Raw genomic sequence first — 26127 nt, 5'->3', positions numbered from 1 at the left:
TGTACCACCACTAGATGTCCCTGTGTATTTGCTTTTTAGTCGTGAGAAGAGAACAACTCCTTTTTCTGGACTAAACCTCCCCAGAGACCTGACAAGAGACTCAGTCACATTCCTGTTTCAAACTTATCTTCTTTGTTCACGGATCCATAATTAAACATCTTTGGAGGAATAGGGGAAATGCAACTCATAGCTTCACAGAGCTTTTATTGATATTCCATTGCTGTGTCCTGTGTGTGAAGCCAGTGAAACCGCAGTCAATATAAGGCGCCACAGACCAGTGCATTAAACAGCATCAGGGAGGTTGATGAAATGACAGGTTTATACAAACAAACAGCATCAGAGCTCGTAGATCATCATCATCTCAGCTGCAACTAAAACACATCTCTCGTACCATGAGAAACTGCAGTGAACCATCCAAATCATGTCTAAACAAGTTAACAACAGAAGGTTTGTTAGGGTGGTTTTGTGGCACCAGTGCTGTAAACAACTAAGTCTTTATTTAATTATTTTTTTCTCATGAGAAGAAAAACTGAAGCACTAAACTGCATGTGTTTCCCTGAAAACAGGTTCCTGTCCTATAGCTATACTGTGTGTCCTGTGATTGTTGGTTCTATTATGCTACTGTGTGTGACTGCTGCAGTTCGTTAACTGTGTTCTGCAGATTTTGGCTGCATGGACTCATGGGAGAAAAACATGTTAGAAAATTCAAATCCCTCTTGTGTGATTTCCTGTTGCTCTGTGGGAGGAGTGCACTTGGGTCGAACTGCATTTAGGTGTAAAAAATATTTATAAAACAATAAACGCACACAAAGATTGAAATGGCTTTTAAAACTCATAAAATCCTAACTACTTTAGAAAATATTTGTGACAAACCAAGTACCGATATAAATTATGTAATTACTGTTTAAACGTAAGGGGAGGGGACGTTTTAACAGTTAAATACTTTCCTCCAATAACGCCTAAGCGTCGCATCGTGCGGCGTTAATGTACAGTCGGAAAACTCTGTTTTGACTAACTAACTAACTAACTCCTGTAAGAAGAGTTTCTGCAGATTCATTAAGTGACAAAATTGCATATGTTACAATGTATGAACTAGTATAATGAGAAATTTTAAGATGGAATTTAGTGACTCACTAAAAAGTTTTACCGTGAAATGTACATGTGTGCAATGTGCATAGAGCTTTACTATTATAAAAGACAAATTATTGTACCATTTTTATTGTACTCTATTGTAGTATTGTCCTATATTATACTTTTCCTTACAGTGGGAAGCCTGCTTTCGATTCTTTCTTCTTTCAAGTAAACCAGTTTTTAGGCGCTGTGTTTGGATGTTCGAGCGTCCGCGAACGCAGCAGCGTGGGAGGGTCTTGAGAGCCCCTGCTCGGCCGCCTCACTCTGATCACGGCCGCTTCCACGGAGGAGGACGTACGGAGCTCCTCGTTCACGCAAAGCACAGTCTTCTGAGGTAAGACCACCGTTTAACGCGCGTCCATTCCTCACGTCTGGCTGATCACAGCCCCGGAGGCCGCGTCGAGACAATAAAGCGAGTTTATCAGTTTGACGGACAACTCGTTGAGCGACCTTTGATCTGACGCGTTGACGAGCGGCTCCGCGGCTTGAAACCTGTTACTTGTTTAGAAGTTTTCCTGCGGAATGGCTGCAAAATCCAGGATGGAAGTGTCCCACGCCGGCGACACCCCCGGTTTCGCGTATCCTGTTGATCATATGGGTCCTATGGGCATTTGTGCCACACAGGCCCTGTCCCGTGTCCGCTCGTAATATAGGCTGCTTCATTACGTCATTTTATTCTTAAGCTGAGGAGGCAGATGTTGAAAGTAAATTTCCTCTTTCAGTAAGAAACGACCGTCGGGAGACGCAGCCCGTGTTTGGCGTCAGGACAGGAATTCCTGGAGAGCAAAAATCCCAGAAAGCGGTAGTTAAAGTATTTTTCTTGCTTGTGCGTCTTTGCGCCAAATTGCTGTCCAAACATTTGCGTGCCCGCTGCCACCCCTCTGAGCGCCACCACACCCTTGTTGTTCTGCGCTGCTGAAGCCCGGACCCTCGTATCTCGCATCAGCCCTGTCCCTCATCCTGGCGTGTTGCCCCATTACCAAGTCCAACAATGCCCGCACTGAGCCGCAGAGAAGTGAGACCTGCACAGCTCTGGTCCCGCACCCACCGGGTTCCACCCACTGTGCTAGAGTCCCACACACGGGAGAGGAATGCATGAAATACTATCCCGCATCCTCCTTACTTGTCTCTGTGTGTCTAAGCTTGCGTGAGAATGTCTCTGTGTGTTTTGTTTAGCTACAACGGGGCAAACGTGTGACGTCACTAAACAGCTGATCGCTGACCAGGCTGTTTGCAGGTGGTGGACAGACGTGAAGCGTTGCCCAGTGTCAGTGAAATGATGGTGATGAGTGTGGTCACTGTCACTGCACCTAGTGAGGAAGTATTGAGGTATTTATTGTACCTGAATATTATTTCAATATAGTATTTCAGACATGATACCTCAGTGGAATGCATGTTGAAACTCTTTGGACATGTAAATAACTACAGTAGAACCACGGATAATTACCTCTGGGATTCTTAATTGTTTATTGACTTCATATTTAAAGGCTCTTGAAATAATTAGATTTTTCCCCACTAATTCCCGACGTGTAAGAAGTCAGACGATGACCAGGACCGTTCCCCAGAGCTCAAACGCTTGTTTATACTTTTTAATAGAAATATGCGTCCAAACTAAGCGAGGCGCTAACCTACTGTCGCAGCCGCGGAGCGATTTCCTTCTACGAGCTTGTCGTTTGCAAGCAGGCAGATAATTTAAATGATTTGCCCTTGTTTATTTGGAGCATTTTTATGTATTGTATAAAGGCCCAGCAGAGCAGGGGAAGGAGCACGGTGGATTGATTTCAGTACTTGTGCTGGCGCTGGATTAGCTTGTGTTCCGTAGCTTTAAGTAATGAATTTTGAATCAAACTCAACAGACGTGTTTATTGACTGTGTGGGCGTCGGATCCTCCCGCTCCCATTCGTTTCCTCCCGCCGTATTGAGGACATCTCAGGAAACATCTGAATGGATCAGTGGGTCAGTGGAAAAGCCTTGAAGGAAAAGCATCACAAATCAAAAGCACCATAGTGTATGTGCATGCAGCGCCCGAGGCCGTTTCACCCTGATGAAGGGGCTCTTGTTCCTCCTGCCACCAACCCATATGTGCTTCACCCTCTGTTGTTTGGATTCAGAATGACTGAACATATACCCATACACTCCAGAGGCCTATAGAAAAGTCCTGCACAGATAGAAACCATGTCGGAGGATGACAAACGCCTGCATTGAAGTGGTGTTTGTAGTCTGTGGGGGGGGTCTCAACACACAGGCAGACAAAATATAATGCTCGGAAGAGTTTCCTGTTTGGTTCTCAGTGTCACAGTTTCGGGAAGTCCCTTCAAGGACAATCTAGGAAACATTAATTCTGAGTGACATCATCATCATCATCATCATCGGCTTCTGAGGGGCAGCTCCTGTTTTGGTTCAAACCCAGACACTAACTTTTATATACGCACAGCCTCAGCTCTTCTCTGTTCCATCACTTCACATGAATTTGATTAGCTTATTGGTGATTTATATGCGCCACTCAGATAAGAGCGTTATTAGCAAGTTGCAAATTAATTGGCTGTTAATATGTTTTTTGGAATGTTTCAACATTCATTTCAATAGAACAACTTGGCAGAGCTTCCTGTAGCAACGTTCGACATCATCAAAGGTCTTGTTTGATTAAAAGCATCTATAAATAGTTTGCTGGATCAAGCAGCAGAACAGAATGCACTTGTTTGCTTGCTGCTGCTCAAAGACAAAGATAATGGAGCCTCTCTCTATTGACATAACTCTCTATTTTCTGAAGATTCAACAACCTGTTGACCGTTTACGGGTGATTCACTATTTTTAAAAAGCTGAAACAATAAATTCATACCTGGACTTGACAAATTGAGTTGTTCTAGATCCAAAGTCTTTAATAATCTGAAAGGATTCGGATGTGCATTGTAAGAATGGACAGAGTGGGCGGATGGGAGCGATTCCCACCGTGTGTGCGACGGCTTTGACTGTCATATTCACTGCGTGTCTCCGTCGGTACAGAGGAATGTAGCATTAGTGACATCGCTGTGCAACACGTGGGGTGAAGAACAGGATCCTGGAGGAGGATGGAAGAAACGGTGTGAAGCCAAGGCAGCTGCTCCGTCGTGTGCGGCCAAGGCTACAACAGCGTCCGCTGAACACATGGAACATACAAATACATTCACCCCACCCCCCCCCCCCCCCCCCCCCCCCCCCCCGACTAATTCACTCACTCATTTATTTATTCTCACTCATGATATATTAATAAAAGTCTCACCAACTACGCTGGAGTATTTTTCAAGTTTCCGCCACACGCTTTTTTCCTTCCTTCCTTCCTTCCTTCCTTCCTTTCTTCCTTCCTTCCTTCCTTCCTTCCTTCCTTCCTTCCTTCCTTCCTTCCTTCCTTCCTCTCCATCTGTGCAACCCTGTTCATCTGTTCATTCAACAACGGGCATTTCTGTCTGTGCCTCATACAGAGGCGAAGGCTTCGTGAAGGTTGTGATTCTGTGTGATACTTCTCCCGTTCGTCCTCCGCTCGGAGCCGTCTGCTCCGTAATAAATTAGGCTGAGGGAGTCTCAATGGCTCTGTCCTATTTTGGGCTCCAGCTAGGTTCTCTGACTTTAGCCTCCTTCCTGGCCTGGATCCTGAGCAGCCACTTCCTTTGGGTTAACTTTGAGCTTGACTTCAAAGTTTTTTTCTGTTCCACACTCAAAAGGCAGAGTTTTTATAAAAGTATATGTTGAGCACAGGGGAGGAGGAAGCCTTTGTTAGTCATTATCACATTTAACCCCTCCCTGGGACCTTCCGCTCCCCAAACTAACGCTCCACCACTGAGCCACCAAGGGAAATATTATCTTTAACATCGTCTATGAACAGACTGATGGCGCTGAAAGCTCACCAGCAGCAGTGCGAACAGGTCGAGTGCCTCAGAAATGAAAGTGAAATGGATGCGACACCAAAGCGAGGAGGAACGACGCCCGCGGGTGCTTTTCCAACGCAACTGCACCAACTGCTGGACACATCTTGGGAACAGTAAACCAAACACGGAGCAGCGATATCCTGCGTTCACAAGAAACGAGGTGGGGGTTGAGGCCGGGTGAGACATTCCTCGTCGCTCATGTCCACATTTTTTTTTCTTTCCACAGACACTGTTGTGTGCGCGGCTCGTTGACCTGTTCTTAATCAGCGTGTGGAATGCATTATGCTTTCTGGGCCACGGGGCCGCGTTGTGAGGCTGGAACTGTACTGTTGCATCACATGCAGCAGCGCCGGCCGTGTCCCTCTTCCAAGGAAAAGGAAAAGGGCGTTTCCTAACTTGTGCTTGGATGTCGGTGGAATGTTGTCAGCTTATACTTGTAATGATTTTATTTATCCACTTTATTGTTTTATACAGAACTCGGTCAAACTTACCTTTTTTTTCCCCCAATAGTTTTGGCTCAAATTTGTCAAAATAGCTTCTTCCTTCTGTTTAAGTTGGACTTGGCACGTTTGAGGGAACCTTTTATTGAGATCGCTGCTGCTCTGATTACAGCTTTGACGCTTGGCTTCCTCCTCATCTTTCCTGTGGCTTAGCTAAGCATCCCTTTGTACTTTGATTTAAAACCAACATCTTTGTTTGTCTTTTTCATTTTAAGCTTGGGTCCAGGTCTGACTTCAAGGGGAGGTTGTCAAAACTGGTACAAGTGTTAAGTGTTTGCTGGTTTAATGAAACATCAGCAAATGAGATCAGACCTGATCTTAGTGGGTCATCGTCTCAGCCCTGTTAAGTTGGATCTCTATGTCTTATCATTTATAGGATTTTATGACTGTAGTTTAATAGGTCACTAATTACAGCGTTGGCATAAACACCTTGAGTTTTGTGGATGTGGTTGAAACCCGGTTCTGTCTCTGCTTACGTTCCCTCCTGCCGGGTCTGCTGAACATGTGGGGTTAATTCGTTGTGAGTCAGACCCACCATGGAGGCCGACGCAGAGGGTCGGTGCCTCGTGTGCGAAGGAATGAGAACTTTGTCCTTTGCAAAGAGGGCTAACATTGCGCAAGTCGGGACCATTCACTCTGATTCATGAACACAGTCTGCTGTAGCTAGTGCCCGTTTCCTCTGTGTGGGGTTTAATGAGTCTCCATGTAAACTCAGATAAGAGCTTTAATGCACTTTTAAATTCCTGCTCCTTGTAGTTTTTTTGTAAATTTATACAGCTGTGTTGTCATGAGACCTTCCTGCTCTGCTGCTCCATCTAATTTCTTGTACTGAGGCAATTGAGCGCCACGCAAATTAATTTATTCATGAGTGTATTTCAACATTTTTTTTTCCTTCTCCAAATTATTTTTCCCTAACGTCAAGAGAAGCCCACTTACCACAGTGTAAAATCTGGGGCACACTTAATTATTGATTGTTGAATATACCGCAGAGTAGAGTATCATACTTCAAAAGACAAAGGCAAAACGATGAATAACTCCAGACGCCGTCAGATGATATACTTAATTTAATTCACTTTTAATTAGGTTAATGCCTTTGTAATGTGATCATCGTTTGATCTTTGCATGGCGTTAACCTCAGCCCTCATCTGTTGCCAAGCAGCAGACTGATGTTTCAGCTCCTCCCTGTCCTGATAGAGCTCATTTTAACTGAGGGACAATGACGGGAAAATGACAGCGTGGATGAATTCCAGTTGTTTTTCCTGTCTGCTGCGTGTTCGGGAAGGCACCGAGGAAGGAAGGCCGCTGAGGACAATAGTGACGCGGGGAAAATCCACCAAACCCATGAGCACCTGACATGTGTTGACCTTAGCAAACCTGTTTCTTTAACTCTGAGGAAGTCCTGACTGTCTAATAGGAGCAGTCAGATGAATAGAGCATGTAGTGATGTCACCGCCTCCTTTCCCGGACACTGTCGAGCACCTGAACGTCTCAGAGTGTGGGTTGAAGTCTAGAGGCACCAGCATGTTTCTTCATAAGTCCCTGTCGGATGTGAAATGGCCCGAGGACCCGTCTTCCCTTCGCTCCACACAAATCCTCCTCGCAGAATTAGTGGAGCGCTTCAGAGTCTGACAACTTCTGTAAATTTGTGAAACGTGCAATCCGACGTTCGCACCCACTTCACGTGGTGGAATCGAACTCTGCAGTGGCGAGGACGGAGCCAGAGTTTCATTTCTCTCCCCAGCTGATCTCGACGTGGCTGATTCTATCATTTCTTCCTAGTTTCGATAGCAAATTCTCCCATAATCGTTGTTAAATGGATGCTCAGCGAAACGGCTGCAGACTGAAAACTTCAGCTGACTTTAGTCCAATGTAGGAAACCCCACTGAAGCAATGATCAGTAACAGACGCGACTGATGGATTGTTTTTTTTTTTTGTTTTTTTGACATTGTGTCTAAATCTAAGTTCCCATCTCGCCCTTGAACGGCCTCGTCCTCATTCTGGGACCGCGTACCTTCGTACACACGCACTGCGGAGGAAGGGCTCATTATCCCTCAGCGCCGCGTGGTGCCGTGGTACCAGCGACCCTCATCAATACGCCGCTGCATTGTTTTGTCACGGCGCAGGATGCGCAGGACCAGAGCCATTCGTCCCCCGGTGCCCGAGCTGCCGGTCACGTGCGCCTTCCCTCTGGCGCTGACAGTATGATGTATGGAGGAGCGGCAGCCTGCTATCACGGAGAACAGGTGGCTCTCCCCAGAGACGCCCTGACAACACACTGGCCTGGTTTAATGTGTGGGAGAGCAACACAAAGTGAACAATCCTCGTTTTGTTCTTGTTACGAGCTGTTTCTAGTCAGTGGAGGTGAGTGAGGGAAGCGAATGAAAAGCCTGTTGAGGGAAACGTGGCGCTTTGTTGACCAACACACTTCCTACACTGACTTATTGCCTTTTCTTCAGTAAAATCTATTGTATCATTTATTTTTTACACAAATGAGGCTTTCTAGATTCTACAATATTCTACTTTATATAAAGTGCAGCATGCATGATGTATGTACATGTACTGAAAATTTGTACAGTAGTTGGATCCCTAAATAAGTAGTACTGTACTTCTTTAACTTATTGGGGCCTTTTGAGTCATTGTGATTCTAAGTGTATCAATCAGGTGCTTATATACTGGTCCAGACCACATAGAGCAACATGATAGATTGATGACCTTTGACCCCTGCTGTGGTCATCTCTCTTTAGCTGCTGAATGCTCCACCAAAAAATTAAAGAACTTAACTATATTGTATAACACAACCGTGTTGGGTTCGCTGACCAGTTCCTGACCCATTTCACAATCTGCTCTGCTGCTGCCTCTAAAACCTACTGTGGTTGCATCAAACGTTGAGGCCTTGTTTAGTCATTGTCCGTTCGCCGGGTTGGAACCTGCGTGTGTGAGGTTTAGATATTTGGGAATAAAGTGTTTGTCCCAGCAGCGAGATGCCGCTGGCAGTCGGCCGGTGCGCCGCCTCATCACCTGCTGCCTTCTCTCTATTATTGTCAGCTAGCGGGAGTTGGCTATTGATCCGTGTGTGTGTGTGTGTGTGTGTGTCTGTGTGTGTGTGTGTGTGTGTGTGTCTGTGTGTGTCCTCGGGCAACCTCAGGTTACACTCTCGCACGCACACCTTTCAGGACTACAAGCAAAAGGAGAGATTTGTGCAGAGGTGTGAGAGGAGCTGTGAACCACACGGCCACAGCGGTGCAGAGGTGACGCATTAAGGATGAAGTTTTGTGTCTCCATGGCGGCGGCGGCCTTTCATGTGCTGCAGCATGTAGCTCTGAGGCTGCAGCGTTCCCATGTCGGCGACTCTCCTCCTAATGCTCTCGTCCCTCCTGCTTTTCCAGCCCGGTGCTGAACCCGTAGCCTGACTCTGGTTTTCACCTCACACTCAGGACTCGGGCCAGGAAAGGGAAGAGGGCGCGGCGCTAAAACAGATCATCGCCTTCACTCTTCGCCTTCACTCGCGTGGGGAAAATACGTGATTCTAGCCGGTGTCTGCTCTGTCGCACACGTCCAACACACAAAGGGATTAAGGTTACTCCTGTTTTGCAGATGGCGGCCATCAGGAAGAAGCTGGTGATTGTTGGGGATGGAGCGTGCGGGAAGACCTGTCTGCTCATCGTCTTCAGTAAAGACCAGTTCCCCGAGGTCTACGTCCCCACCGTGTTTGAGAACTACATCGCAGACATTGAAGTGGATGGGAAACAGGTACTTTATCATCTTACATTCTGCTTATTGGCTTCAGGCATTTAATCACTGAGGGATAAAATTTTGTACTTGAGTAGGTTCATTTTGAGATCATTTCTCATCCACTGTTACACGTCACCACAAACAAATCCCAAAATCTCAAGATGGATTCATTTAAGCAGCTAGTAAAGATTTCCATGTTTTGTTTATTCATCATTATCTTTTGTCACTCCAGATGTCTTTAGTGACCTTGTAAGAACGACTGAACCCCACGTTTGGCATCTAAAGGACAAAGCCGTTTATAAATTATGATTTAAAATAGCTCTGTCTCAATCTGCTACATCGGCAAATGGCAGCTGCACATTGTTACATTTTCATGTCATCATTTTTCTACATAACTAGAACCTTTATTTCCAATCTCTAAAGTTCCTTCTAATACTTTTGTACTTAGAGGCGCAATAATCTGAAATCTGCCTTGGAACAGGCAGATTTATGAAAAGTGCTAAAGCTGCAGCTGCTGTGTAAAATGTGACCCCGTTGGCTCCGGTGCGTAACACCACGTGTCATCAGGCCCTGTGAGAATAAGTGCGCATTGTTGGAGTCTTCAGGTCTTTTCATTGTTTTCAAGCAGCCAACAACAGGAAAGGGACCAGTGCCAGCTTCCTGCGCAGGACTGGAACCCACTCCTCATACATGACTAAATGTCCCGTTTCCTCAGACGGCTCCGCCTGCTGAACACACAGCTGACTGGCTGTGGTGTCCTCCTCTTGTCTTTAATGAGTAGTAATATTTAATGGCAGATCAGTGATGCTGTTCAAACATCACGTCGCCCTCACCCATACTTTGTTCATCATACTGAGCTATAAAAACTAAGGAAACAGGTTTGAAGGGACGGGTTCAGGCAGGCGTGATGGTGAGAAAATAAACAACTGGTGACATATTTATGAGCAGTTAAATAACTGTAGAGGACCAGACAGTGGCACCTAAGTTTGTCACGATGTGGTCAAATCACACCATGGTCTCAAATGAATTAATTAATAATTGATCCAACTTTACTCTGCACCACTATAGCTCCATTTACCAGCTGCGATCCCCTGTTCTTTTCCTCTCTTCAGGTGGAATTAGCACTGTGGGATACAGCTGGTCAGGAAGACTACGACAGACTGAGGCCCCTCTCCTACCCAGACACAGACGTCATCCTCATGTGCTTCTCGATAGACAGCCCCGACAGTTTGGGTAAGACTGAAGACGAGTCCTTTTCTCTTAGAGACACTGTGTAGCCACTGAGAAGAAGTAAATCAGGCTGCAGTCAGTTCTGTTGGCCCACAGGTACCAAATGAAGCATGTGAGAATTCTGCTGACTTGGTCTTTTCTTGTAGAGAACATTCCAGAAAAATGGACGCCTGAGGTGAAACACTTTTGCCCCAACGTCCCGATCATCCTGGTGGGCAACAAGAAGGACCTTAGAAACGACGAGCACACGCGCAGGGAGCTGGCCAAGATGAAACAGGTGAATATCGCTACCCAGACGGGTCGCAGGCATTCGCACCCGCAGGTTCGTTAACCCAGTCCCCACGTTAACGTCTAGGAGCCAGTGAAGTCTGAGGAGGGCAGAGACATGGCCAACCGCATCGGCGCGTTCGGCTACCTGGAGTGTTCCGCCAAGACCAAGGACGGCGTGCGGGACGTGTTCGAGATGGCCACCAGGGCGGCGCTGCAGGTCCGCAAGCGCAAGAAGCGGGGCGGCTGCCAGCTGCTGTGAGGCGGCCGGTCGGCACCTGCAGGAAGACCCCTCCAACACATTACAGTAGAGAGACCTTAAATCAATGGCTTCCTGGGACTACACTTAATTCACAGATGCAGATAAGCCACGGGCGAATATGGAAAGACTGACTCACCTGTTTAGAAGCAAAACAAAGCCACCACTAGTTTCTCAGCTGCACACCCACGGTCAGCTTTTGGTATTACTTGTATAATTGTATGTTTGTATTTATACGTGCATTATACTTTACAGATACATCAGGCTCGTGCCTCTGTTATGATTGTTTACAGTGCAGGTCGGTAGCTCGGTTCTCCCTCAGCTCACAGGCAGGTTTTAGATTTGCATTAATAGTGTTGCACCCCTGCTTCTCCTAAAACTCAGTCTTTTTTTCTGCACGCACTCCCGGCATAATGCATCTATTTGTCGCCCCACTATTGGTTTTACATCCTAAGTCAGCAGAGCTCAGTTTTCCTTAGATTCAGACAAGAACTAAATTTACAGGGAGCCTGCGTCGGCATAAACAGAAGCTGCTGCAACTATTTGTGTGGAGAGGCACTGGACCGCACCTTGGTCTGTCTCCTCCATGGCGATAGTTTAGACTGGCACTGGAGACAATGGTCTATTGTCAAGGACACAAATACACTCGGTCGCACTCGCTCTCTGACAGACGTCACCTACTCCTTTCTCCTGCCGGCCCTGCCTCCTGTCTGAACCCTGTGCTGTACCCGCTATGCAGTGGATTGCGTCTACAGGGTTTGGCCTCAGCACACAGATACAGCCATATTACTGTTAAGCAGATTTCAGACCAGTCCAATTAGCTCTTCGCCCTGTTTGCCACTGCAGCAACATTCCTTGGAGTGTGTGCACAGCCATCGTCTATTCTCTGGGGCCAAGAGTTTAAAAGCAAGGTGTGTGTGTGTGTGTGTGTGTGTGTCTGCAAACGTCCATGCTGCCATTGGCCTCAAGGGTATTTATGACCTAAAACTGAAATCACAGCATTGCGCTGACAGGCTGAGCGTAAACCAACGCGACAGACCCTGCGTTGATATTACCGCCACAATAAGCTATGAGGGTAGTCCTTTAAGATCTGAATGTTGCAGTCTTGGGCTAATTCCTGGACAGTGCCTATTTGTCTATTAACACCACAGTTCAAGAGCAAGTGTTGTGTGATGATGCTTTACAAACAGCAGTGGGATGTGTTGAATGTCTGGACGAGACAAAGATGTTAATAAAGTGTTTTTGAAATACTATGTAACCTTAACTGCTTTAGTTCCACCACTGATTCTGTGTATGTTGCATGTTCCAGCCTAACTACATACATTCACACACTACAAATGAGGTTTTCAGTTTATTACAGCATCTTGATGGGATTTTTATTTGTTAGGTACAAATCATGACTGAACAGAGGTGGAACAGAACATTTTGCAAAAATGTAGGTCACACCTCTTTAAGTTTAGAACCTCATTTATATTTTTTAAGTTACAAAGACTTAATAGATCAAAACTTTATAAAACCTTTTCAGTGAATGAGTTCATCATAATGTGATGACTCAAGAGGAAAATATACAGCCAACTTTAGAAAATGCTGTACCAGTTCTTTGGATGACACTTTTGGTCAAGTGTGGTTTGTGCTGCTCCTGAGGAATTGGTCTCTACATACTCTCACCTGTCCTTCTTTTCATATCTCTGGTTAAGAACAAATACTGTACCTGATTAAGATATTTTGGCCTGTTGTGAATGTGCCTGTATTGTGGTAAAGTGCCAGTGAGCCCTTCTAGGAAACCTTAATGCAAACATAATGAACCTTTGTCTAGGCTGATTTGGACCGTTATCAAAGTAAAGGCTGGATCGGTTTCTTCAAGGGACCTTTCAGCTCTTCTCTTCCTCACAGATCACTCCTCCACTCTAGGTGTAAGTGCTGCTGAACAGCGCTCTCTGCAGTCTCTAAAGTGAAGGACTCTATGGAGAGAAGGAGGTGAGCAACATTAGCATCCACGCAAACCGCTCATTCTGAGCAGGATCGTCATGAAGGGGCATGCGTTTAACCTTGAATGGTGACGTAGAGAGCGGAAAGTCGTAAAGCAACGTCGTCGACGTCTTCCTCAGAGGGCAGGAAGCCGGTGTAGCCGCCTTCGTCTTTGCAGTACGTGATGAAGCTGCAGGCGAAGGAGGACGTGACTACGGTGGCAGCAGGTGCTCAGTGGGGTTGAATGTGCAGCTTGATACTCACTGTGCCCAGGTAGAGTCCGCGCTCAGCACTACGGGGTTTCCGACCACAATCAGCAGGGCTTTGGCTCGAGTCACAGCCACGTTGAACCTCTGCACAGGAGCACAGCGTGAGGACGGCCGCTGGCGTTAACATGCAGAGTGTGCGCTCGTTTGGTACCTTCTCGTTCTTAACGAAGCCCAGGTTGAACTTCTTGTCCATCTCCACATAATCGGGGCTGCTGCGAACCGTCGACACCAAGATCACCCTCCTCTCCTGACCTTGGAACTCCTCCACTGAGCCAACCTGACCACACACACACACACACACACACACACACATGCGTATGTGAGAGACTGAGAATGTGTTTTAGTTCAGGGTAAAATGAGTTTTCTTACCTTAAGGCTATTCATGTTAGAGTATCTGAATTCCTTCCCAATTTTTTCTAGAGCCTTGCGGATTTTTTGCACCTAAATGACACAGAAAACAGATTATTATATTTTCACATCTATATGTTCAGTTGGCTTCCATTTACTCTCTATCAGCAGTTCCAGTTATCGGGTTGAGGCGATCCAGACCTGTTTCCTGTAGGGAGCAATGATGCCAATGTCGCTGGGCGAAATGGTCGCCAGGCGCTTCTTGCCGTGCGTCTGCAGCAGTTTCCTCACGTAATCCATGAGCACCTCCACCTCTGCGACGTTGAAGAACGAAGGACTGCTGGCCTCACGCTCATCACGACCAGTGACCCCATGGAAGATCACCGGGAAGTTCCCTGTGGAATACGCCTGCAGGGCCACGAGGTCAGTGAAAAACACAGTCAAGAAAACAGTACAGAGTCAGAAAACGTTTTATCTTTCAATAAAAATCATCTTTAATAGGCAGGAACAGCATCTGAAAGTAAGTATCATGAAAAAAGCATTTTTGGCCTACTTGAAAATCAAAAACTTAATAAATAAAGTGGTGTCATACTCCAATCTATTAAATGATAAATGGTTCTAATCTGGAGTTAATATGAAATAAAAGCTGACCTCCTTAGGAAGATGTTCCCATCCACAGTAAGAGTTGCGTAAAATTTCATCTGCGCATGCCTGCAGCTCCCCGTCGTAGAAGAGCTCGTTGGGAACCTTCAGGATGGCAGGATGGGACCTGCAAGAGGACGGGAGCCAGATAAGATGTGGAGCGGAACATGCGTCCGGGGAGTAAACCTGGAGCCGTCTCTTTTACCACACCTGTAGTTACACAGCAGTTTGGTGACAAAGCGACTGTTTAACACACCCTCATCCTTCTGATACACAGAGAACTGGGTCATCATCCGTTCCAACAGCGACACTCCTGAAGAGACAGTGAAACCTAAAGCCATGCACTGAAAGCCTGAAGATGTGCTGCGTGTGCGGAAGTACAAGTCTGCACAATGTCTGGTTCTGCTGCAATTTAGGATGATTCTCCTGCAATTTAGGAAAATGCCCAAAGGGGATAAAAACACACCTAAACAACTATTAGCATCCGATTAACTCACCCAGGCCGTACTTCTGTGCAAAGGGGGACCTGAGGATGGGTCCGAGCTGCTTGGGGTCTCCAGCCAAAACAACCTGACCAGACTCTACATCCAGGAGCCCTTAGAGCCACAGACAGCGAATAAGTGCAGTCAACAAACGGCTGGTTTATTACATACAACACTGTGGGGTTGTTCGTACCTGACAGTGGGACTAGACATTCCGTTTCCACTGCGTGACCGGCCTCGTCCACAAATATGTGAGTGAAATGTCCTGCAGGAATTCCTCCCGAGACCAGCCTGAGATAAGAAATGATTATTTATGGATGATTGATTGATAATTGGTCTGCGTTCGCCTCAGGGTGAGTCGCTCGTTTACCTCCCGGCTGTTAGCAGGGTGGTAACGATGACCTTGTACTTCATCAGCTTCTCTTTGTGAGCAAAAACGTAGCAGTCCCCTACGAGGTTAGAGCAGGCCTGTGGAAGAGCAAACATGTCCAACAACGTCCACTAGAGGGCGCCAACCTGAGCTGTGACTGAGCGAATGAGGAACATGATGTACGAGCAGCTTCCCTGACCTTTAGACGCTCAGGGACCGTTGCTGGGTCGCGGCTGCTGGCGTACATGCGATGCACTTTGAACTCGTCCACGTGATCCAGGATCTTCGTGCAGAGCAGGTCGGCAGCGCTGTTGGAGGGAGCGCAGGCCAGGATGCGGCAGTGGTCCTGCGTCTTCTCTATCTGCTTGATTGCCTCCACCAGAGTCACCGTTTTGCCTGGACAGACAGAGGCTTGGTGAGACTTCGGCCCGGACGAGACAGCGCTGAGAAGCACCGGCGGCGGCGCGCGGCCCACCTGTTCCCGGAGGGCCGAACACCAGGTAGGGGGCGGGTTTAGACGAGCCAGCCACGATGTGCTGCACGGCGCGATACTGCTCCGGGTTCCTCTCTAGCTTCATGTCGAAGAGCCTGTCGACAGGAGGACAGAGGAACAAGCAGGCGTCCCTCAGTCATCATGAACGGCTGACGCGTGGAGCTGCAGCTTCCGGAGGACGAGGCCCGACCTGAGCTTGGGGGGATCCGTTTGCAGGGGGGACGGGTCCGACGCGGCAGGAAACAGCACCTTCTGCAGCCGGAACGCGTGCGCCATCTCCGCCGCCCTGTGCTGAATGCGCAGAGTCAGGCGGTTGATGATGAACTCCACGTTGAACTTCATGTTCTCCACGAACACGTCAAGCAACCTGCGAAAGGGGATTGACACCTCAGCTACCAGACGCGAGGCCGAGGACGCGCGTGCGCCCGCGTCGGGCTGCGGTCCTACTTTGAACTGAAGCCCAGCTTGATGCGGTCCTGCATCACGTGGTGCACGTAGCCGCGGTACTTCACCCCCTTCTCTCCCGCAGGACACACCAGCAGCTCATCGCCCCGCAGCACGGACGGCCGGTTCTCAGACACGCCGGGGACCTGGAACAAAGGCATAGCATCAATGACATCAGTGATAACATCAATATGCACAGTCAATAAGCCAAAGACCAGCTGGGGGCAGGTCCCAAAAGGCCTAGGTCGCTCGTGGACTCGCTCTCTGGTCCAATCAAAGTGCTCATTACCACCTCATCCCTGTCGCCATAACAGGACGTGTTTCCCATTCCTACACCTGGTACCACGGGCGCCTCGCTATCGGAGGGAGGGGGCAATAAAAGTCAACAGACGAAGGCTTGTCGACCTTGGGTGTGGGGAGTCAGATAGGAGCCGGATCCAGGGACGGAACCAACCGTAAACTAGAAGCAGTATGAGGAACATGGAAGCTGAACACAAGACCTCAGCTATATGATGAGAGACACGATTTGTCCATTATAAGCGAAACGTGACGTGGATTTAATTAGTCTTTTTGCTTATTGCTGCACATCAGAGAACCTTTAAATTACAGTGGATTCAAGAGGACTGTATAGTTAATGTGTCCTGATCAGTAATCACGAGTAGCTGATGCAAATAATCATGAATTAGTGCTTGTATTACTGCTGTAACAGCTTGTAATTACCTCCATAATAAGAAGTTTCTTGTTGATCGGGTCTTTGGTCATGACAACGAACTCTCTGTCCTGGTTAGGAATGTTGTACCGTCTGATGTCCACCTCCATCTGAAGCTCCTCCAGGTGCAGCAGCATCTGGAACTTCTCAGCGTACTTCTCCCAGCTCAAAGGACTCTCCAGCACGTTCTTCCTAGAACAGAAAGGAGACCCGCTCAGCCTTGTGAGTCGCCTCCCTAAAGTGGGAGGGTCATTTAAATAGTGACTCACCTGTTGTCGTGGAAGTTGGGGCACTCCTTCAATAAGGCGATGAGCTGGTTCATGTACGGTGGTATTTTATACTTTTTCAGTGGAACCACAAGTTCGAGCTGCAACACTGACTGGCTGGTACAATTACACAGATACAAAGGGTTAAATACATGACTGTGGGACATTTAGACATTTGCTGGAGTCGGTGTTTGTATCTGCACCCTTCGGGTCGCTGCCCGTCCACGATCTCGCAGCTGCTTTCAGCTGCGGGATCCCATGCTGGGAGAGCGCGGGGTCTGTAGGGTGCAACCGGAGCCAGCTCGCGTCCTAGGGCGGTCATGAACTGGACCTCCATGAAGCGCACAATGTGGAAGGTCTGCAGGTCCGCCTTGAATTCGAAGGCCAGCGTAGCGGGGAAGAAGCCCACCGAGCTGCAGCTGAAGCGAACCTGGACGTTGTAGGTGTCGCCTGGGAGGAAACACAGCAGGTTGGAACGCTTAAGGTGTTGTTGCTCCCGTCGTTCCCAACAAACTGACTTGTGTTACCTGGTTGCAGTGACAGCGGGTTTGCTTTGGTGACTTTGTGCTGGTCTGATAGAGTGATGTATTTGAGCCAGTGCAGTGGGGTGTAGTAGGTGAAGTGCACAGGTTTGGTTCCAGTGTTTTTCACATTCAGAGTTATCACATACTGTTAAGAACAGAACAGATGTCTGCAGTGGAGCTGCGCGCTTGATCACCCGACAGTGCGTTGCCTGTTTGAGCCCACGCCGTACGTACCTCATACGAGGCCTCCACGCACACGGACAGCTTCCCGTCGTCAGCGGGGGGGTCCGAGGTGATGAGGACCCCGTGTTTGTCAGCGATAAACTCAGCCCTGTGGGTTCGTCAAGAGCAAAGTCTCTACATGGTTCACCTGAGTTGTGTCAAAGATGCGCAGGAGCACTTTTGTGTTTTACCGGTTTGTCTTCAGCTTGTTCATTAGGAGACTGGCCATTCTCCTCCGCGCCCTCACTCCTGTTTCTGCTTCGTCTGCAGATGTGGTGCCCTGCACGAACGCAGGACTGGACGCTCCGTTCGGCACCGGCCGCGGCCGACGAGGACTGGGACCGGGACCGGGACTGGGACTGGACCACTGGTCCACAAAGAGCGATGTGACCTGTGCAGAACCAGAGGGAACTGGGCTGTGATCGAAGGCGTGAATGGAACCGCAGGGTTTTACAGTCAATAAGGGTTTTGTTTAGTTTCGTTTCCAAGACTCTGACATGAGAGAAACGTTGTGAATGAAGCTTGACTCAAAAGCAAGAATAGGAAATGAAAGATGGAAAAAAACAGTATCACCACGTGATGGCGTTAAGGGGACTTTAACCTGGGACGTCCCAGAGGGCATCACAGTTAAATGAACGCCATAATGATCTTTGAAGAAAGAGGAATCAACGTTGATGGGGCAACGTGATCTCAACATCTTTCTGTCAATGTTGCATTGCATTAAACGCATTAAACGTTTTTCAACCTCACAAAAACAACTTTTACCGGTAAAGGGCGGCTGTGTGTCTGCTGGGGTAGAGCCTGTAACTGTCACAGGACATGCGCCTCATAAACTAGTACCGTCACGTCTGAGCATCTGCATGCACACGTAAAGTAATTTCTAAGTAATCAGACTGGGTGCGTCACGTACCGAGGATTTGAAGTTGACGTTGCCCTTTCGTACTGTTATTTTGTAGGACACTTTCAGGGCGTAAATGACTGAACAGAAGTTTGCGTCTGTGATACCTTGGTTTCTGAAATACACACGTTATCAAAATCAACAAAACAATAATTTTACAAATACGTGACTCTCGCTCATGGTCCACAGTGACTCGCCTCATCCTGAACTCGGAGTTGTAAATTTCCTTAAGCTGGAATCTGTCCTTGACAGATGTTCGCTCGGTTTCCTTCAAAAACTCGAAGAAGTCCAGGCCTGTTTGGATGAGTTCAGGAATCGTCTTCTTTCCCATGATTAAAGTTGAATGCGGTCACAGACGATCAAGCAAGAAAACCTGAACGCGGACGTCGCTCATAAACACAAGCGCTCGCATCTCAGAGGAAGCGACGGAGACTGCGGCTCGTTTTATTAAACGGCACAGCCCACGCGGGCGGTGCTCCTGAGTTTATGACGAGGAGCTGCGCTGACAGCTGCTCGGAAAAGAAAGCGGACGCACCCGCACAGACGATTATACAGAGAAACGAAACTTATCGCACAGCAAGACTAGGCTAAAAACAAACTGAATTCTAACAGGTTGGATTAGGATGACTCAGCAGTCAGCATATCGGCGGCGTGGAAGTCGTGTAAGGGCGGTTTAAATTGCGAGCAGGCCGCGCGTTGACGCTCAAACAGGTTGTGTTGCTCTGAGGAATTTATTTATGCAGATAGCAGGATATTAAAGCCATCGTCAAACGTGAAGAATGATTGCTTTAATTCATGTTTTTATATGATTTTTTGATGTGACACCGTCGTCTTTTGTAATTCCCCTGTCAGAGACACCGTAGCAGGCTTTGCATGACGCCAGACTCCCACGGTCACGGTGCCCCCCGTGCTGTACTGTATGTGCTGTTTTCTGCCTCTGGCATTGGATCAGACTTGCAAAGATAAATACTTCTCTGGGTTTTATCGCACTCAAACCACGGACGGGAATCTCATTTCTTCAGAACAGAACTTAACCCAGTTTCACATCCCCTGAACTGATCCATGTGATCAGAGATGGGTAGGGCAAAGGGAGTTGTAATGGACCTATAAACCTATAAACATTAGCATAATGATTGTGTCACACATTATATGATGTCAGAAAACTCTAGATATAATAATTTTATCAATTAAATTCTATGTATTACTGAGAGACTGTGTAATATGCATCTTTTCGAATATTGTTTATGGTAACTGCCAGAGATAAAGGTCAGAGTGTGACAATCACTCGTCACTGTGGGTTGTAGTGTAAAGTTGGACAGCTAAGAGAGAAACAAACGCATGAGCCCAGCATGAGTCCCAGAATGTTCAATGCTCCCATTTACACCTAATTTTCAGTCAAAGCACAAAACCTCATTTCAATACTGTTTCTAGAGGCGCTAAAATGAAATCATTTTTGTGAACAACTGTCCAGTATCTGCTTTTTGTTCGATCAAACATTTGACCACTAGGAGGCAGCGCTGACTCATTTTTGTGTAGTTAGTTCAAATGAGGACTGATGTTCACCAGGCAAATCTGATCAGTTCTAGTGTCCACGTCTTAATGTGTTACTTTTGTCATTGCCACGAGCGAAAACAAAAATAATTGTGTTATTAAATGGCTGCTTATGCAAATTTTCAATCCATGTTCTTGCTGGTTATAAATGTTGGGCTTTAATCTTGTGTGAGCGGAGGAGTTGCCTACTGATAAATATATAGTTAAGTGACCAATTCAGAAATAGACGGAACAGAAGGAGCAGAGGTGTGGGTTTATGGTCACGAGTTGAGCTTTGCCTGTGTTGGTTTGTTTGTGTGCATGTGTTACGTGGTGACTCGTACGTCCGTATTGTCGCGCTGCGCTATCTGTCATCGCCATGTCGTCAGTGACTCAGCGATCATCTCGCTGCCCTGTCGGTCATAGCTCCACATGAGCCAGAGTCACACCGACGGGCCCGTTTGCTGATATCAGCTGTGTGTTTATCAGACATGTTCATGCAGTGTGTGTGTGTGTGTGTGTGTGTGTGTGTGTGTGTGTGTGTGTGTGTGTGTGTGTGTGTGTGTGTGTGTGTGTGTGTCAATGACCCACAGAGACAGCAGAGCCAAGAAATGACTTAAACGGCCACAGCTGCATTTCTATGGCAACCGGGCGTTTTAATGGAGGGACATTATGGGCTAGAGAGCAGGGTAATGACCGCTCTGGCCGTCGGAATGCCTTGATCTTATCACCATGGCGAGAGGGGATGCTCCCACTTTCTGATGGTCTAATAGCCCCTGCTCCAGTAGATGGACAGCTTGGGCCACTGAGGTCACCCGGAAACACGGGACCAGCCTCCACACACACACACACACACACACACACACACACACACACACACACACACACACACACACACACACACACACACACACACACACACACACACACACACACACCTAAACTTTGCCACAGGAGCTCATCAGGGTCCTGCTGATGTGTCCTGCTCAAAGACTCCGACCTGCAGGTTGTAGAGGACCGGCCTGTCAGCGCCACAGACAAGTCCATATTAGTACAGTCTTCTTCTAATCTGTTTGTTTGAAATTTGTGATGAATCAGCAATTTATTTTTTAGGAGCCAACGCCGGCCTTATCCTCACCTAGCTGTCCGTGCTTAGAGCCGAGGCATTTCTCAACACAATTGGTTGGAAACAAGTGGAGGAGGAGTGTTGTGTAGCAGCGGCTGACCTTTGGTTGCGAGGCTATCTGGCCTCTTGGACACCCAATTAGTCTCTGTCACACACACACACACACACACACACACACACACACACACACACACACACACACACACACACACACACACACACACACACAAATGCCCCACATCATTATGATTACATTAATATTCTCAACCCAGCGTTCTTTTATTGAATCTCCTGTCTGTCATGACAGGAGGACGGACGGTGGGCGGAGGTGCACGTCTCGCTCCTTCCTGGATCCAGATAGGAGAGATAGTGCCCTCTTCATGGGTCTGTCCTCAGCCACACAACCTCTTAGCAGCTGAAGTGCTGCATGACGCACAAGGTAACGATCACGTTGGTAATATTAATGGTGATGATGTCCAGCCAGTGTTGACAGTACAGACTCAAAACCTGCTGTAGACATGATCTGAATGTTTGTTATTATAGTGGAGCGTCTTCCAAACTAACTACTAGTCAACTGGGTGTTTGAAATGCAAAAAACATTTAACAGTTAAAAGTAGCTGATGGATTGAGCCTCTAATTTCATGCTACTCAGAGTGGATCAGCACTTCTGTTGCTTTGAGTTGTGAATGAAATTAATTTTTATTTGAAACTGGTGGTGAGATCCTTGATACGGTTTATGAAAACCTTTCTGCCATTGCATCCTTTGCAGCTCCACCTCTCCCCACCATTGAGTGGTTCACACAGACCCAGCTGTGGCGCAGTGGTTAGCGCATTGTGCTCCTGTCAATCCCTGCTGTGACGGGTTGTGGCAAGAATGGCAGCAAAAAGAAAGTCAACACATGATCATCATGTGACCCCTGGTTAAAACCGACAGAAGTTTGAGTGGTTTCCGGTCTTCACATAGTACATTGGGAAACATTGAACCCCATGGATTACGCTTACTCTATTACTGCTGTTAATCTCTGTCTTTTCCAGCCTGTTCTTTATATCTCTTCCCATCACAGTGACAAATCAAAATAGAAACAAGGTTGCATGAAGTAGGTAATTGTGTTCTAGAGGGTTTTGATATACATTTAGCTAAGACACACAAACAAGGTGGACACTCAATATCTGCAAACCTAAATGTTTAATGCTGGAGGCATCTGACGTCTCTTGCAAAGTGCGTCAGACCACAATTGGTGTTTGTCAAAGGGAGACCTCACATCTCTGTTTTGTTATTGGTAAAGTATCGTTTCTATGTATTTATGAGCGCGTCTGCTGCTGTGGCTTTGCGTAGACGTGCAGACTTTTGTTGCGGTGGGACTGTGTTTATTGACACGTTTACCAGGAGTCCCAGGCTTTTGAGGAACACGCTCCCTCTTCCTCCGTCTGAACTGCGGCCTTAGAGGTACGACTCCCACGCTGGGTGGTCGCGCTGTCAGATCGGCCTTCCATTCCAGGACACAAACCCCTTCAACGGCACCCTCCGCTGCGACGTGCGCTTCCATCAGACCACGTTCTCGCGGGCGGCGCTGTTGTTGAACGTGGCCCCGGCCTCTGCGCGGTAAACAGCTGTTGGTGTGCGCTCGAGGGTCTGATAAACACATTAACGCTTGTTTACTCGTCCCTAAACTATCCTGTGTCTAGCACTTGATTGAGATGGAGCTTCGTGCCAGTAATGAAAATGAGAGCATGATTATGGCACTGGACTGAGACTGCACATATGTACAAACCTGCCTCTACTTCTGGTATCGTTTGACTTTTATAGGTGCAGACGGGATAATTATTTTCATAGCCATGTCTGAGGTGAATCTAAACAGTGTCAGCCCATGGCTGCCTGTGGAGCGGACACAATGGGGTAAATCCTAAACAAGGTGTGGTGTGTCCTGGGCTCCTTGGTCGACGCTGGGTGTAATTAAAAAACCACAGTTCCTTTAGGCACTGGGACCAATGTGATGCCACTGTTTTCCTTCTCTCCTGACCCAGTGTCTGTAATTAGCCAGGTGGTTGTTACTGCCTTCCATCTTAAATATGCTGTTTTTGTTGATCTATTCTATCATATTATGTGAGATATTATATAGAAACTATCAAATTCTTTATTTTTTGCAGGTAATTTCACACAGATTACTAATTAAACCTGATATTAAAAGCCACATTAAAACCTCCTATGTACTGATGTGGACGCAATTCTAAATATAAGACCAGAGCCCAGAGACTATTATGCTTGATTGAATTATCTCCGTACGCAGAGTGGGAGGCTGAGGCGTAAACAAGTCGCGCTGTCCAGGGAGAGTGACAGATGAGTTTCCGTCTGTTGTTTTTCATGCACCGGCACTTTATTGTAACGCTGAAACGATGTTGTTCCCTTGGCAGCCCTGTGTAAATGTTGTGTGTGTGGTATCGCTCCGTTTCATGCCAAGCGCTCGCTCTGTTTACCACTGTTTACCGGGCGACTGAGGCTACCGTGCTGTTCCCGCCTCGGCGCCGGCAGAAGCCGGTGCTGGTCGGGTCGAGCGCCGAGGCCTGTTGCTGCCGCGCTGGGCTGCGATTGTGAGGAAGATGCATTTGAAGATAAACACAAGCTCAGTTTTTTTTTTATATAAAGTAAGTGCCAGAGTGGAAATTACAGCTGAAGATGAGCAGAGAATTGCACATTGGTCAATGCTGCACCTCCAAACACAAACAGAGCCGTCTCCAGCATTCCACAAGCGGAGTGTTTGTTTGTGTGATGGGAGCTCGGGATTTGCGGTGCAGCACAAGTGACTTTAGTGGTTTCTTAGAGGTGAGGAGTTGAGCAGACTGGGAGACGTGCATGCGCTCCAGTGATGCAGGAAGCACATGTCTGAGCTCAGGTAGACGCTTGAGATGCTCACGTACCAAGAAGACGTCGAATCAGTGTTAATCTTTAAAATAACAGCGAACGGTGAGAGGATTCGGGATGAGCTGAGTTGGATCGGTCGGCGCGATTCGTCAGCGTCACTCAGGTCGTCATGATAGCGCGGCTCGTGTCAGCTGGTATCACTCACTGGTATCTGTGTCTGTGGGGTCTGCACGGGTTGACCCTGACCCAGTATCTCTCCCGTTTCCCACACCTCCGCCTGTTTGCGTGTGTCAGTATCTACTGGCAGCGCAGAACCCCGCATTCCCTGCTATGTTGGCGGAACTTTGACCATTTTTTTCTCCCCAGGTCACCGTTGTTTGTGCCTCGCGAGGTCTGTCTGTAAATTCCCACACAGGGGAGGGAGATAAACGCAACCTTGTCACATGGCACTTCACATGGTGTGTGGTAAAGAACTTAACAGACAACCCCTCACACAGAGACAGAGCTGAAGGGAAGAAGGGCGACAACATCAGTAGATACAGAGTGGGTCAGATTTGAATCTGAATCTGATTTGAATCAAAAGTGTTCTTCTAAATATGTCCCTAGCTAGCTGAACAGACTGGTGATGGTAAGAAGGTGTCTGCATTTGACAAATCGGCGGTGGTTGTTAATGGTGCGGAGGGTGTATGACCTTTGACCTCGATACACTCCACTTCTGAGAAAAGAAAATGACCCAGGTTGTACCGGGCCCGAGGGCTGAACTCATCCCACCACACACTCCCACATGTGCTCCCTGGTCACAAACACTGAGTGACAGAGTAGAAGGGGTCGCTGACATGCTTGGGGTTTGGCCAGACAGGTGACGGGCGTGGTGAGGGGGGTCCCATCCTGGCCTGCAGGTATGTACATGCGAATATGTGTGTGAAACAGATCACATGGCCGCCACCTGGACCACCCCAAGGTGAATGGAACCGGGGGAGTTGTTGGTGGGGTCTCCGGCTTAACTCCCAGGGACAGACGCCTGCATGAGGTGCAGGGAGCAGGGGGGAGGCAAAGGGAGGCGGAGGGGGGCTGTGTGGCAGGTGGGGGCGAGTAATGATGATGAATTGTGGGGAACGTAGTTCTTTCTGCTCAGATTAAGATCTGCTGATAAACATGCCCGCCAGGGCCCTGAGTAATCCTATACATTTCTCTCTCCCCTTCGCCCGCCCGTTTGACTTGTTGTTGTCTTCCTTTTCTGTCTCACACCTCTACTTCTAGGTGGTGGGTCCTAGCGTGTGCGTGTGTGTGTGTGTGTGCGTGTGCGTGTGCGTGTGCGTGTGCGTGTGTGTGTGTGCTTGAATGTAACTGCAGTGAAGTTCATCCTCTATTCTGAGTCTTGTTGTCAGAGTCTCACAACACAAGCATAAGGTGGATGAATACATACGTTACTGTCAGTACTGAGATGTCTGGGTCGACATCATTCATAATAACTGTGATGATGTTGAATAGTTGATAGCAACTGTGTGCAGTCTGAAGATACCACAGTTTAAAACATTTATGTTCTGGTAAACGACATTTAACTCGACTACAGTTTGACATGATCCACTCGTGCCTGTGGCTTGACACAAATAATAATTTGGATTTATCACACCTTTGTAACTTAGGCTGCTGTTTCTAATGGTTACAAAGAACCAGGTTAGCAGTGACACCATTTGGTAAATAAACTCAAATGGCACATTGTAAAGAAGCCAAAACCTTTAGCCAGATTGACTGAACCACAAGTTTGATGTGACTTTAATGATACCTCATAGTGAGAGAGCGCGAGCACTGCTGGTACACAACAGCAGGCCAGCGATGTGCCACAAGGCCACTGAGCATGTTTCCTAACCTGTCTCACTCTGATTATCACAACTAATAGACGATAGCTAAGCTCCAAGTTGTAATAAACAACAATTAGTACTGTATGTGAAGCA

At 47.5% G+C, this 26127-nt stretch overlaps 2 protein-coding genes across 2 annotated transcripts; one reads left to right on the top strand and one right to left on the bottom strand.

The window, feature by feature from the left end:
* Positions 1 to 1305: 1305 nt before the first annotated feature.
* On the top strand, positions 1306 to 12274 carry LOC114858620 (rho-related GTP-binding protein RhoA-D-like). The gene is made up of 5 exons (XM_029156070.3): positions 1306 to 1465; positions 9128 to 9283; positions 10378 to 10498; positions 10642 to 10772; positions 10851 to 12274. The coding sequence occupies exons 2-5, from the start codon at positions 9128 to 9130 to the stop codon at positions 11022 to 11024; spliced, it is 582 nt and encodes a 193-aa protein (XP_029011903.1). The 5' UTR covers positions 1306 to 1465; the 3' UTR covers positions 11025 to 12274.
* An 85-nt stretch (positions 12275 to 12359) lies between these two features.
* Positions 12360 to 19089, bottom strand: LOC114858619 (putative helicase mov-10-B.1). The gene is made up of 23 exons (XM_029156069.3): positions 18854 to 19089; positions 18669 to 18771; positions 17950 to 18149; positions 17771 to 17867; positions 17540 to 17681; positions 17216 to 17462; positions 17016 to 17129; positions 16758 to 16938; positions 16041 to 16183; positions 15784 to 15960; positions 15576 to 15688; positions 15300 to 15496; positions 15101 to 15198; positions 14924 to 15021; positions 14746 to 14844; positions 14459 to 14561; positions 14258 to 14375; positions 13808 to 14014; positions 13628 to 13699; positions 13410 to 13535; positions 13254 to 13342; positions 13070 to 13179; positions 12360 to 12982 (listed from the first exon to the last, which is right to left on the bottom strand). The coding sequence occupies exons 1-23, from the start codon at positions 18985 to 18987 to the stop codon at positions 12909 to 12911; spliced, it is 3042 nt and encodes a 1013-aa protein (XP_029011902.1). The 5' UTR covers positions 18988 to 19089; the 3' UTR covers positions 12360 to 12908.
* Positions 19090 to 26127: the final 7038 nt, after the last annotated feature.

The sequence above is a fragment of the Betta splendens genome, chromosome 7, assembly GCF_900634795.4.
Source record: "Betta splendens chromosome 7, fBetSpl5.4, whole genome shotgun sequence".
In the NCBI taxonomy this organism is placed as follows: domain Eukaryota; kingdom Metazoa; phylum Chordata; class Actinopteri; order Anabantiformes; family Osphronemidae; genus Betta; species Betta splendens.
This window is presented reverse-complemented; position numbering and strand designations above follow the sequence as displayed.